The following is a 15,524-nucleotide window of genomic DNA, read 5'->3' on the forward strand; positions in this document are numbered from 1 at the left end:
CCTACATAATACGCAGTTTTGAATATAAATTGTTTTGATGTCTTATGGAGCTGATGTGAGCGTTATCCATCCATCCATTTCTTATGAATCATCTTGAATTTCTCTCTTTTAAAGTCTTCCGTGTATATACGTAATATTTCTGAAATGTTTACACTGCCTGTATTAGAAAGTCAAACTTGAACAACAGTAACTATTGTTACACACCTCATTTTCCCATGACTCTCATTCTAACGGGAAATGTTTGATTTATTTTCACAAACATCATCCTGAATAATTTAATGAGATTTTTAAAAAGATTCAGAGAGGATCATTCCTGTGTTTTTAGTGATGATTCACTGTCTTTCCTACGTGTAAAAGCCTGTTGTTTATAATGTTACCCACAGCAACCTTTGCCTACACTAATCATTGTGCTAGATAAATAATTACGTGCTTCACATGTGGAGCAGAGCTTTTCAATGAACACACATTGGCTGTGTTCAAAATGTCATATTAATGTACTACTCATACTAAGTTTGACCTTAAAATGAGTATGTAGTTTGTTCAAATTAGATAGTATGAAAAGATTGAGTATGTGAGAAATACTCGGATGTATACCATACTATACTGTATACAAAAGGATCTATTCTTGTCTTCCATCACTTTTATAAATGGGGCTTTTGTTTTGAAGTTAACTGGAAGTTTTGTCAGTAGTACAATGGCGGGTCTCATGAAATTTGTTTTATGGATCAAATGACCACATGTTGATATTCTACTTGGTCATTTTTTCACTTAAAATGCTTTCAGAACTTTTAAAGGTGGAGAATCAACAGAGATATTTAGCCTCAGTGTGCTTCAGGTTTTTGTCGTTGAAGGTTCAAAATGCATCTTTGGAAACTTGGAAGTATACTTCAGTGGGAACGGTCATCATCCTAATCATACTTATAGTAGTAAGTAGACAGTATACTCATTGAGTTTGTAGTGTATAGTATAGTTGCACGATACCCACGATACTCACGGTACCCCGTGGTGCCAAATTGTAACAGTTCCTACTATACTAGAAATTCTACACGACGGTACTACCATGGATTACGATACTACCGGTACCAGTTTCCGCTACATAGCGGCTGCCTCTACTCTCCTCCCGGCTTCTCACTGCACAGTCTAAACTCACTGCATGCTACTTACTTGAAAACATACCAACATGGCAACCAAACTCCACAGCTGCTGAATGATTGGCGGTTACTTGTGACATCCGGGGATATGATAGGCTGTTTCCGCACATTGGGTCCGCCCGTCTGTTGCTGATTGGCTGTTCGTGTGTTTCTGCCGGCATGAAGGAACTGAAGACAGCTCCGTTTCGACAGAAACTTGCTTCAAAACAACAAGCTAAAGTTCTGTCTCGCCTGGACGCGTGCACGGCTTCCAGTCACAAACACGGGACAACACATGGCAGAAGCACCAGGCCCGAGCTGCGAGTCTGCCGCTGCGGCGTCGTCCTCAGTTGCATCACTAATTTTGCTCAAAAAACCAAACTCCAAAAGTCTCATTTGGAACTATTTTGGCTTTAAACGAGGCAGTGGTGGTAAAGCAATAGGAGATCTACTGTGCAGGCGCTGTCACCAGCTATAGGAGCCAAAGGAGGGAACAGTTTTTGTTTGTTTTTCCACACGGGCTCAGAGCGATCTTTTTTAATTTTTTTATTGACAGAGATACTTACAATGTACAAACAATATTTACAAATTATATACATACAAAGGAGGGCTCAAATTCAATCCCATAAAACACCAGTGACGTCACCCAGAAAATACATACAAATATAGTTTTCTCAATGAATCAGTTCCTGTTTATTGTGTTTTATCCTCTATGGTTTATTATGTTGGAGAAGAAGCATTATTGTCAAATATTTTTTTTTTCTTTAAGAGTGAATTTGTTATCCTAAGTTGATTATTTACATTAGTTAAACATACATTGATGTGCAAAGGAAACTGAATGATTATTTTTTGATATCAACCATATAATTCTAACTTAATTTATTAGGTTTTTTTTTATTGCTTATATGCTTTTGTTCATGTACTCTTATCATGCACCAAACAACACTATAAGTAATTAATAAGTATTTCTAACTTGAACAAATACATTGCAGTTCATAAAAATAATAATAATAAAAGGCTTCAGTATCGCGATATTACCCGGAACCGTAATACCTTGTCTGGTATAGTATCGTGGTTACTCATTTTGGTATCGTGACAACTCTAGTGTAGAGTTTGGAGTATGCCATTTTGAACACAGACTGACAATTAGGGAAGAGGGTTAGGGATGGAAAATTTTGATGAATGAAGAAGCTTTGTTTCTTCTTCATTGTTTTGTTTTCTGTGGTCTTCTTGCTTCTCTTCAAACTCCTTCTCTTCCTCCTCTCTCTGATCCAGCAGCTCCTTGTTCTGGTTGCTCTGCTCCAACTTCTCCAGAGATTTGTATGTTCCCTCCCACATTTTCTCCATCTCACCCTTTTCAGCCTGGTTCTGCTGTAGCTCCTCTTCCAAAGCTGTGAGTTTATCTCCCACAGGCTTTCCTTCTGCTCCTCCTTATCCACAGCCTTCATCAGCTTCCTGTTGTTGGTCTGCAGGACTTTGATCTCAGAGCTCTGGCTGTTGGAAAGCCCAGTCTTCTGATTTAGCTCTTCTACGTATTAGATATCCTTTTCCTCCCAAATTTCACCTGTGTTATTGATCTCAGTTTAAAATTGAAGTCCTTTCCGATCCGAGTGGCCTTGGTTGGACTCAGCCTCATTGCACCTATAGGAATACTGGCCCTGCATTACCATAATCTGCTCCTGGAGCTTGGCAATAGTTTTTTGATGAGCCCAGAGAGACATACTGAGACCCTGTACAGATCAGCGTTCTCGTTCAGAGGGAAATTCATTGATTGAAAACTGGAACGATGCCTCTTTTTACGATACCAGTGGGTGAAATTCATCATTCTTGCTTCAAATGTTTGTTTGCTCGATGAAAAACTCCAAAACACTGATAACCACTGATGTTCTCCCTTAGAAACCAGCTCTGCTCACAATATAAAAATACTGCTGTTTTTTACATTTTAAATTGTCTTCAAAATGATTTGTTTTATAAAGTATAACGCATTACATCAGTGTTTCCCAAACTTTTCACAGACTCTTGTTCCCCTTCAGACATTTAACCTCAAGCCATGTACCCCCTACTCCTGCACCCAAAAAATTTATATTTTAATGCAGTTATTTTCAAACATTGGTGTCATGGCCTCATGTGGGGTCGCCTGGAATTTAAATGGGATCCCCTAAAATGTCTAATAAAAAAGTATTTTTAAAATGTTTTAATTAATTATAACACCACACACACACACACACACTATTTGCTCTCCCAAGACGGTAGAAGGATAACACGAAGAAATGTCTGAAGAGGTGGGTACTATCGAACATGGACATCGCCAAGTCTGTATCCAATTTACAGCCTCCTTTTTCTTTGAGCTCTCACCATCCAGCATATGCCTTCCCCAAGTGGATTTGAGCCCTCTGTCAATCCGATTCCCGTTTTTTTTTTCCTCCACTCCTCGGACAAAGGTCTTCTCCCTTTTTTGCTGGCTCCGCCATGATATAAGTTTGAGAAAAGTGAATTTGTAGACAACCGTGAACAGCCACGGGGCTGGTGATACTCTAGCATTAGTGTGTATTGGACTGTCATAAAGAATAAGAACAGAGATGCGAGACTGGTACGGGCTAGGAGGCAGGGAAAGTTGCAAATGCTGTTTTTTGGCTAGAGACAGCGGGGGGATGAAAGATCCCCCGATCACCCAAACACCTAAACACTTGCATTACCCTCAGAGGGACTACGGGAAGGATTTATTAAGGTTTAGCATCCACAGCCTTATTACTCCCCGCCACGAAGTGGAAGGGGGATATAAGTTTGAGCTTCGTCTGTGTGTCCAAGTTAAAGTGGACATCTTTTCTCAGAAACTGTTTAAGATAGGATAACCAAATTTGGTGTGTGACCACAGGGTATCAATACCTTGATGGAGTTTGAAACTTGCATATGTCCTCCAGCAGGTGGTGTTATAACCAAGGTCAAGGCCTATAACTCCCACATCGTATGTTGCATATTCAAAAGTCTCATATCCACAGATTTCCTGGATAGCAGTGAATCAGCTGAGCTAGGCCACGCCCATTTCCACCTTGAGATTTGTTGGTGCAAAAATAAATCAAAATAAATGCTAATGAGACCAAATCGAAGATCCTTGATTGGCATGTGACTGTGGGGGTATGCGCAAAATTTGAATGATTTAGGAAATATATGGGAAATTCATATATCCTAAATGGCAAGACCGATTTTTGCCAAATTTGGTAGGTATGACCTTGGGTCACCCCTGAGGCCATATCTCGGAGTTAATCGCAATTGGTCAAAGTGGGCACGGCTCATTTCAACATAAAATATAAATAAACGTTTATTTCAGCTGAAGAATTATGTTGAGGGCTGTGAAATTTACAGGGTAGATATAGAAGAGAACACAGATCACCCATACCAAAAAGTGCGCCGCTAGGTGGTGCTGTAAGTGTAAACACATTTTGCCCTGTAACATTCACATTTTAAATCACATCTTCATAAAATTTAAATCCATGTGTTCCCCAAATAGAGTCGCATCTTCTGACATAGCCTACGCCCACTCCCACGGCATATTGCTCTTTGTAAGTCCCTTCACATCAAAAACCTACTCCTCCTTTGGGTTTTGTCCAATCAGCGTGAAACTTGTCACGTAGAGTCTTCAGTTGGACCTGATCTAAAATTGATAAAATAATTTTGTCCAGTCAAAATATGCTCAGATTATTAACGAGTAAATTTTTCTAGCTAGCTTTGAAAATGCGAACTGTTGCATATCTCGGTCAAAATAAATGCTAACAACACCAAATCTGAGATCCTTGGTTGGCAAGTTACTGTGGGGGTACAATCCACATTTGAATAATTTAGGCTATCAGGGGGCACTGCAAATACGGGACATTTATATTTCTTAAAAGACCTATTTTTACCAAATTTGGTGATTATGACCCTGGGTTGCTCCTGATTTGTCAAAGTGGGCGTGGCTTATTACAACATAAACAACAAATATTTATTTCAACTCAAGTATTATGTTGAGGGCTGTGAATGTGAAATTTACAGGGTACATATAGAAGAGCACACAGACCACCCATACCAAAAAGTGTGCCACGAGGTGGCGCTATAATGAGTGCAAACACATTTTGGACCGTAACTTTCACATTTTAAATCACATCTTCCAAAACTTCATATGCACCTGTTCACAGCAAATGGCACGTTGGCCTGTGTCCTGACGCTCGCCCCAAGCCCGTCCTCTTTCGTGACGTAATTCCATGGGCTTCACAAAACCTGGGGGCTGAGTCGCGCCGGAAGGCGTGGCCCCCTTTCATAACTGCTTGCAGTTCTAGTTATTATTATTATCCCCTGCCACAAAGTGGAAAGGGAGATATACAGTAGGTTTGAGCTCCGTCCATCCGTTTAAGATAGTTAGTAATTTATGTATATATATTTATTGTTTTTTTTTTTGGTAGCCAGAACATCATTATCAATTTTCCTGAAAATTTCATCCAAATCCACTCATAACTTTTCAAGTTATCTTGCTAACACGACCCAAAAAAGTTGGGAACCACTGATGTAATATCACATACAATGTAGCCCTACAATGAAATTTGACGATGTAATATATTTTATAGAAAGAATATTAATCTGTAACCATGGGTAGTCTTACATCGGCTAATGAGTAATTTGTGGTAATGCATGGAGGCTCCTGACTGCTGGTTTATATTCTAGTTTCCAGTTTTTATTTTCTATCCATGTACAGTACCTCCTATGACAATTTGCGTAACCCTGGGGGTTATCCCACTTTGGTAACCTCGGCATTAGATAATTATTAATAAGTTTATTGTTTATTGTTATTATTATTATTATTACTGGTCTATTCTATGATATGTAGTATTTTAGTATAATGTTAAGCAGAGATGGTTCTGGCATGTTGTACTCCCTGGGTAAGCCATTCCTCAGCACCCCCCCACCACACACACACGTTATATTATTTATATATATATTTTTTATTATATATAACTTTAAATACAAAATAAGTAACAATTGAGAAAAAAATAAGATAAAAATAAGAAGAAAGTGTGTATTCGTAGAGTTGCCTATTGGTACGTTTACCGAAGTACATGTACGTAGCGTCTTAGGGTTAGGTTTAGGTTATAACCCTATATCGCAAAACAATTTTTAAGGTTAGGCTTAGGTTTACGTTTAGGTTTAATCTTAGTCACGTGACCTAAACTGGCCAATGAGGGGCGCTGCATACGGATAGAATGTCGGTATATTGATACTGCAACTGCCACTGCCATAAAAGAAATGGACTATTTAAACACTAATGTAAATTGCAGAAATCCTTCTTCACACAAATGCATATGAATAAAATTATTTTAATACAGTAAATATATAAATAAATACTATTTCACACATGGATACACGTAGAAGATTTGAATATGTGAGTCTGAGGATCTGATATCCATGCTGAAAAAACCTGTGAAGAAGGCGTTTTTCTAAATACCCTGTTTACACTGAGCTGGCAAATGTGATAAAGATGTGTCAATAAAACAAATAATAAAAATTTGAAATTTAAAATAAGACCTAAAAAGAGTATAAAAGTAATACTTTAAAAGCAACTCAATAGAAACGGATTAGAGCCTATGCCACGCTTTTAAACACAGTTCATGCAACAAGTACCTTTGAGTGAAGTTATAGTCTTTGTGAAACCTTCATAACAAGTATCTGTGCTTGGATAAACCTGCCTCTGCTAGTTCATCACTAAGCATTTATTATCGTTCACCTGTAACAAAGCTGAAGACGTGGCTAACAAACCTGGAGGGGCTTTCAGCTTTTTTGTTCCCTTGATAATAATGTGGCGTGGCTTTAAAATCTTTGCTTATAAATGATTATTTGATGAATCATTAATTGAAAAGCTATGCTAAACAAACACACACAAATTAAAAATATGGAAGCGTTTTTTTCCTTCTAGCTGCTGCTATCCCCAGGTTCTTTTTGTTCAGGTATCCTGAGTGTAGTAGTGGCTAATGTGAAGCAGCTTGTCTGTGAAGCTGCTTCACTCAGGCACAGCTGAGCAGCATCTTTCAGGCTCAACAGTCAAATGTGGGCTATGCTAATGAGCTAGCGCCTCGTTAATGTGCAGCCCTGAACGATAAACGGCTGCACGTGGGGAGGAAGATGATACTTTTGCTTTATTGCTATTGCAGTCTTTAGGTGTGATTAATTAAGTTCCAGGCAATAGCTGCATTGTAATTCTGCCCATGTGGGAGAGAATGAGCGCACGTGTAGCAGATTAGGTTGTGATGTATTTTTACACTAGATTAGGTCTTTTCTTTCATGCTTTTTCTGTGTTACAGTATAGTTATTTTAGCTATTGCTCATTGTTATGGAAACAATGAAGAAATGAAACTGAAAAAATGATGAAGACCTAGTTTTTTTCCTCGCTGCTAGCAGAGGGCACTGAGTTTACTGTAAACATGGCGACAACCTTTTTAATGTTGATGTTGCATGTTTGATCCACATTTATCTGTTTTTTTTACAAGTATTTACACAACCATTTAGTCCAGTGGTTCTCCAACTGTGTTGTGTGGAAACAGCCTTGCTTTAAGTGTCAGTGACAAGCCTGAAGCCTCACTGAGATACTGTATGCAGTGAAACACCGGTCACTGCACTCACTAAAACTAATACAGTGAGGAGACAAATGAGAGCAAAAATACAAATTATCTTATTTTTGTTCTTTACTCAAGGTGCAGTTAGTTCTTTTATAGAAAATGTCTGCTTGGATAATGGGCTCAGTAAAAAATCCAATACAGTGACAGCTACAGATTGTTAACTAGACTAACTAATTTAGTCTCTCTCTCTCTCTCTCTCTCTCTCTCTCTCTCTCCTTGCTCTCCTTGCTCCCTCCTTTTTTCCTGCTTGCTGCTCTTTGTCTTGTTTTTGTCTTGGCTTAATCTACCTGTAATAGGAGCCTCTATCTGCATCCCGATCCTAAATCTAAATTATGGAATTGATCAGCTGGTCTGTCAACGCTATTGGTCAAATTTTTCAACAAGGAGTAGGGGCAATGGGAGAGCCCGTATGTCCTGAGGCATCCACAAGATTGGAGTTATGATAACAGGTTTTCCTGATTTATCGCAAAATTCGGATTACGTTGGCAGCATTATTGGAAAGCCACTAGTCATTGATGGAAGGAGCCGAACTCTCAGAACTCTCAGATGGAATCTGAGAGTTCTGTCCACATTGTCTGCAATAAGTGCAGATCTGCTGGCAGTTACAAATGCAAAACATAAATTTGCTTGTTCATTAAAAACTTTAGTAAACCAACAATGTATTTAACATTATACAGAATATGAAAATAAAGTTTCTAAAAATGCTAATAATACTCTCAAAAAAAAATACATCAAATATTATAAAAAAATAAGCTCCTCACAGCTTGTTAACAGCTTTTGTCCGCTGCTATAAAGACTCCGATGGCAGTTGTTATAGCTTTGACCAGATCTGAATTGCTTGGCAGAGGCTGCTTGAATGCCGAAGTCAGCTGCGTTTGCATTAAGGACGTTTTCTTTCTTGTCGCAGTGATATTCGCACTCGGTTGGTGCCGTTTCAAGTGAGTTAGCATGTTCGTCTTGTTCCTGGAAACATACCCGATCTCAGCTGAACAATGTCGGCACACTGCCCTTGTTTTATCCACTTGTCTTTCTCTGTTGCAGTATTTCACCCCTAGGCCGAAGTGTTCTCAAGCAGGAGACTTTAGCGACAGGGGAGAGTCCTCCAGCTCTGGTTTCTCGCTAGTGTTAGCCATGACGTACGGGCTGCACGTGTAGCAGCAGGTGGAAGTAAAGACATGCAACTTCCGTTCCGTTCCGGGAACTCACCCGTGCACAACCCTGTACCCGAACCGAACGTCCTGTACTGAAGCTGTTCAATACAAATACAAGTATTGTTACACCCTTACCTTTGAGCATATTGAAATTCAAAGTGGACACAGTAATTTTACATCTTCTCTTGGCTTGTATAAGGGCTTTAGAAATCCCAGAGTGTGAAGCGATATTTTTTAGCCAATCAGAGATCTTTTTACAAACGGAGTGCTCCATGAGCCGTTTTGGGATGCTGCTATTGGCTGCTTGACTAAAGTCGATGCATGTTCACGTCCAGTGCAATGGTGGACATTCCAGCAGCAGAAGTCTCCATTGTGGCGTTAGGCATAGTGGCTCCACGGCAAAGCAAGCAGAAAAAGAAAGACCAACGTGGTGAAGCAACAGAATGAAGTCCCAAACATACTCGGGTGGAACGGGCCGCTTTGCATCCTCGCAGATCCCCTTGACTGTGCAGGGTCTGCCCCACGTACTGGTTTCAGAGGGATAGTGAGAACAGATGGGATAAATGTATACCTAAGAGAAGCATATCCAAGGTGGAGAGAACAGACGTAATTCATTTTACAGTCCGGATCCGTGAGTGGTGGTCCTCACCCTGCTCTGAGCAGCAGCTGCTCAGGGCAGTAACTACAGAGTCATACGTGCATTCATGTCAGAGTCTCTAAAACACCAGAAAACTCTCCAATTACACAAGATAAAGTCCCTAGATTTGTCACTAGTCATTGAGAAAAGAGTTGCTACACAGTTGTGCGCGTTCACGAGAATACTGGTAAGGTAGGTTTTGAAACAGGGAGGGAAGGGAGGATCATGGTTGTTTCTATACAAGTCTCATTATTCTACATACTGCAGCTTTAATGCACTTTCAGCAAATCCCGCAGCTGCACAGTTATGTCCAAGTACTGCAGTATTCACGCAATTTTGACCAATCTGACTAAGCTAAAATCCTTCTGCACTGGTACATCATATACTTATCTACACACTTTATTTTTTACTTTGCAGTCCCTTACCAAATGGCCCATAGGCCGGTACCTGTCTACAGCCCAATGGTTGGGTACCATTGTTGTAAATGACATACTTGATTATGCTTCGTATCCCCCAGAGGTGCAATATTTGCAGAACAATTGTTGAACCCTGTGTAACTCACAATATTATTTTGAAGCCAGGATAGCACAACCAAGATCTCATATAGCTCTTGCATAAGAAATTCCCCGTAAATATCTCAAAATCACACAAACGAAACGATTTTATGATTTTCTTATTTCAATTTTAAAACAGAAAAACACTGCTTATCTGTTTTATTTTCAATGAAAAACAATGAAAAAACCACACCATTTATTTGTTGTTGTTTTTTTTTTATTTGAAATTGAATAACCAAAGAGTAAACCATACACGGATTATTCCCAAATGTAAAATTGCAAAATTGTATAAATTCTTTCATTTGCACATTACCATTTTACATGGAAACTCACTATTCATGAACAAATTGTATGTGTACACACTGTTCATGTATGAATATTTATGCTAATTTTAAGAAAAGAACAATGTAGTTTTAACCGTAATAACAGTCAAGGGGTTGTCCTCTTTGAAACCTTTCTACTTTGAGATGAACAGAAATTTTGTCCTTTGCAGTTTTTAGAAAAAGCATGCACACCACAATAAGCCCTAAATGCCTATACTGTACGTGAGAAAAGCCTGAAGTCTTTGAAGTATTCTTTGATTTCCCATTGATATATACAGAAATTGGTGGCTACATTTTTAATATGAATAACCACAACCATTATTATTGCCTTCACACAGTAATGTTATTTATTTACTATTGAGTGCCTTGAGTTACATATGTATGTCATGTACTGACAGTTGTACAGTTAAGCCGGTAAAGAAAACAGTAGGAAATATCATCCACTGCTTTTTGTGACAATATTTCAGCCTGGCTACAGCCAGTGTGTGGATGTGCATTAGAGGCTTTTTTTATTTTATTGTTTTTTAACTTAGTGATCCGTCCTCAGGGAAAACCTTTACTTCTGTGCCAATCGCTGACACAGTGTTGCCCTCCTCACTACACGGACAATCGATACAGCCTCACAGCGTTTAGTGCACAACGCCACACTAACATCACAGATTCAGACTTCTATTATGTCTCCAATTGAAAACTGGGCACACGTAATTAAAACCAATGAGAGTGAAACTGGAGATGCTTAAGGTATATTTTATTAGCATTTAAAAAGGGATTGAATGTTACTTGTTTTCTACATGAATCAGTACTTTTGTTTTCACAGAGAAATGTAACATTTATAAAAGGTAATTATTTAATAATTGTCCCACAGAATTTCATCCTGTTACAGTGTTTCCTTAAAGTTCGTAAGATTGTTTTGGCATAATTTTGGTCAAAAATCGACAATAATCTTTGAACATATTGTAATTCAAAGTGTTCTGAAGAACAATGGATTTAATCTCCTTCTTCTGGCTCTGTAAATGATCTGGATGTCAGCCAATCTTTCTACAAACACGTGTGATCCATAAGCTGTTTTGGGCATTTCTATTGGCTCCTCAACTGAAGTCAGAATTGTTCAAGAACCATCGGTAGTAAACATGCATTTGCAGATGCTCTATAAGTCCCTATAACAGCGTTAGACACAACAGTTACACAGCAAATCAACAAAAAAAAAGGCAGACCGAGGTGGTGAAGAAACAGAATAAGGTCACAAACACTGAGGAGTAATGGAACGCTTTTGCTTTGCATCTTCGCGGACTTTCTTGACTGGATCTGCCACACACATCAGAGGGAGAGCAAGGACAGTCGAGATAAATCGTGTGTAAACCTAAGAGAAGCTCATTCAAGGCGATTTCATTTTACAGTGAATGCTGCTGCCGCTTAGTCAGCTGAGATCACAGCCCCCTCTGTGTGCTTGTGGCGGAGATGAGCCAACTACAGAGTAATACGTGCATTCATGTCAGTCTCTCTAAAACACCAGAAAAATCTCCACTAATACAAGATAACGTCCCTACATTTGTTACTAGTCTATATTGAAAAAAAGGGAGGTTGAGTTTTGGTTTCAAAACGAAGTGAAGAGAGTATTCTACATACTGCAGCTTTAAGTTTTCAAGTGTGGCAGATAGACACAAACACATACACTATTTACAAAAAAAAAGGTGTCTGCACCAGATTTTGCACCTTGCTAATTTCCAGCTGCTACTCGCTGAGAGCTAATGTTAGCATCTTCACCACCACGGGATTTTGTAAGAAAACAGATATTTAGTCTGCTGCTCCGTCTGTTGTTGCAACATAATTTCCACCGTGCACTCTCTATCCAATGGTGGTTGTGTACTCACCTGTGCTTGAGCACACGAGTCTGTTTGTGGACTAGGATCTGTTTGTGTGCAATACAGAGAGCAAGGAGAACACGTGACTATAGAGAGACATTATTGATATACTGTGACGTAAATAACAACATCATAATCACTACTTCACACAACTAAATCATATTTAACTGTGACATTTTTCATGATGGTAGTGTAGGATAAACATATTTTGACTTTCAAAAAGGAGACTTGAGCCGACCTCGACATACTCAAAGAACTCGATGTTTTCTTGAATCTACCTTGTAACGGCAAAATACAATAGAGTCGATAAGTAAGTTATTGTCCATATGGTTTAAAAATCATTTTGTCTCTATAACAAAGACTTTTCAAAAATGACTGAAATCAATCACCTTTATTATACTTTATCTGTCCTTGAAAAATATGATGTATACTTTTTTAAAGTCTCTCAATCATTGAAACAATGAGAAACATCTCCTGCTAGAAATGAATAAAGGAAAAAAGAAAAAAAACTCAAGGCTTACAGAACATTAAATAATTGTTAAATATACACTTCAGTATATAACTGAAAGTTTACAACCCATGGTTCCATGCTGACTGTGTACTATATTCTGTCTGTTGTCTGTGGAGACATGAGGGAGGTGATAATGTTTAGACCAGATGATGGAAAATTTACCTTAACTTTCTACTTTCTAAGTTTCTCCCAGTGGCTCCTTCATTTTCAAATCTCTCTCTGGACCTTCTATGGACGTTTTATCATCCAGGATCATGGTCTTCTAATTAAATCCACCAGTATTTGGTCTCTTTCAATTCATCTTGGATTTTAGTTTCTCTTCCTCTTTTCCTCGCATGTTTGTCAAAACAAAGCAGCATCTTTAATGATTTCGTCACGTGTGTGTAAAATTACTGTAATGACATTAAACTGGCTGTGCAACTCCTTAGCTTTCAGGAGCTGCTGGAATTTCTCAGATAGAGCAAATATTAACCGAGTTACAGTCATTAAAATTAGCGTGTGTTGTGGATTTCCCTTGTTGATGTGAACAATGATCTGCTGACATCTTCATGATATAATTACTGTTATTATTACATGATGAAAAAGTCAGATACAGACACCATGGCTTGTCCGGAGAGTGCGAGGTTGAAAGCAGCTCTGAAGCTCCTCCGAGCAGCAGGTGCCTACACGTGTTACCCTCGATGCGTTCAGGGTCCCTGGGAAACCTGGACATTTTTTCCCGACAGTCCGAACAAGACATGAATAGAGGACATGTCTGGGTAAATCCAGACGTACTGTATGGTCACCTTATGGTGGTGCAATGGGTAGTCTGCCTCACAGATATATGTAAATGCTTCCTAGGACCTCTCTGTGTAGAGTTTGCAGGTTCTCCCTGTGCATGCATAGGTTGTCTCCTGCTACTCCTGTCTTCCTGGTTGTCTGTGGCATCCTATCCAGGGTGTACCCGCCTTTCATCCAATGTGAAACATGACCCTTAGTGCAGGAAAAAGCTAGTATAGAAGATAGATGAATTTTTCATCTTTTTGCAAAACAATGAGTCATCGTTTTTTAATGATTTAAAGTGTTTTACTCAGATGTTGTTCATCTCCCACAGGTTCCCCAGGATGAGTGGAGTGGATACCCTGGTGAGAAGGACGACGAGATCCCATGTCGGCGGATGAGGAGCAGCAGCTATGTTAAAGCTATGGGAGAGGTGGACGATGATAGCGGAGACTCAGACACCAGCCCCAAGACTTCCCCTCAGAAGGGCATTCGACCTGACGCTCTTGTCCTCAAATCAGCCATGCAGAGACACCGTTTGGACTCCCAAAGGTATCCCTGGTTTATCTCGGCTCAGTGTGTCAGAGCAGAAGGCAAGGGTTTTATCAATGCGGTTAAAGATTACGTGCTGCGTTGCAATATGTTATGCTAATTACATTTTCTTTCTAATGCATTGTGCATCAGTAACAGCTATAATTTGGTTACAATTTACTCATATATCAAGTAAAACCTTCCCATATCAAACACTTGTCTGGGCTGACTTTGAGATTTAGTATAATTATTAACTTACGTGAATTTGTCATCAAACTAAAGGCTAGGAGGCCAATTCTGGCCCTTTAGAGCATCTGATTGGGCCTGCAGAAGAAAGTAAAAATAGAGAGAGACAGAGAAGAAATGAATTATTGTGTAAATTACCAAATAATCCAGTTGTAGATATCTCAAATTCACCAATTTAATTAAACTCAACAACATTTTTAGGGGCTTGCATTTTTCCTTTGTTTATATCACATGAATGTAGTTATTTTACTTTCAAATTGTGGAAAGAGCTCTCACTTTGTCCACAAATTTAGCAATTTCTCACAAACAACTGCACAAAATTCCTTGAAATTACACAAAAATTGTGAACAAATGAAGTGAATTAAACTGATATTGAAAACGAGGGAACAATGACGTTTAAATAGTTTTTTTTTTCCCCACCTAAAATCTATGGCCCAATTGAGATCAAACTGGTCCGGATTTGGCCCCTGGCTGAACAATAAAAAGTTTGACATCCTTGCCGTATCTGTGATAGTAAAGTGTCAGTCTTGAATGATTTTAAAGCCTAAGTTTAATCGCTTTTAGTTTCTGATTTAAAAAAATGCAACATTTACTGACCACTTGAGGTTGTAAATGCAAAGAAAACTCATACATTCTGGAGCGGAGCTCTAGTGAAGTGCCTCTCTTTTTGATTTTGTGTGCAGGGTTTGCATGTTCTCCTTGAGGTGGACTTGTTCCACAACAGCCTGAAATCTTGCACACTGGCATAAACATGTCCTTAAATATGTTTATTTTCATGGTATTTATTAGTTTGAATTAGCGTGTCTCATGCATTATTGACTGCACTGGATATTATATCCTGTCACTGTTGCTTTTCTCATCTCAGTAATTCAGATGTCCTTTGTATTATTGATTTATTGTACTATCAAAGACCTTCTATTGATAATTACATTTCATTTTACAAAGCACTCCACACAAGCCGTTTATAGCACGTTAAAGTGTTCAGTATAAATATTTTAAAATGATATATTCTAAATTTGTTTCCAGAATTGTATTATTCTACTCATTCTACTGAGCAGTCTCTCAATGAATGGGTTTGTCGTCCATTTGATGTCTGAGTTAAATAGTTTTTTGCAAGTAGAGCTCAATTTTCAGTTATTTGAGGCATTTGATGAAATGTAAAGTCAGCTGACGACTCGG

General features: G+C 38.8%; 1 protein-coding gene across 8 annotated transcripts in view; it reads left to right on the forward strand.

Annotated features, from left to right (window-relative positions):
- Nucleotides 1-15,524, forward strand: part of dlgap2b (discs, large (Drosophila) homolog-associated protein 2b) — a 179,929-nt gene that overhangs the window by 111,294 nt on the left and 53,111 nt on the right. For all 8 annotated transcript variants that reach the window (XM_028439211.1, XM_028439206.1, XM_028439207.1 and 5 more), the window contains one exon: nucleotides 13,903-14,120. In XM_028439211.1, coding sequence (XP_028295012.1) covers nucleotides 13,903-14,120 — 218 coding nt within the window. The remainder of the gene's footprint in view (nucleotides 1-13,902; nucleotides 14,121-15,524) is intronic.

The sequence above is a fragment of the Gouania willdenowi genome, chromosome 24 (assembly GCF_900634775.1).
Source record: "Gouania willdenowi chromosome 24, fGouWil2.1, whole genome shotgun sequence".
NCBI lineage: Eukaryota > Metazoa > Chordata > Actinopteri > Blenniiformes > Gobiesocidae > Gouania > Gouania willdenowi.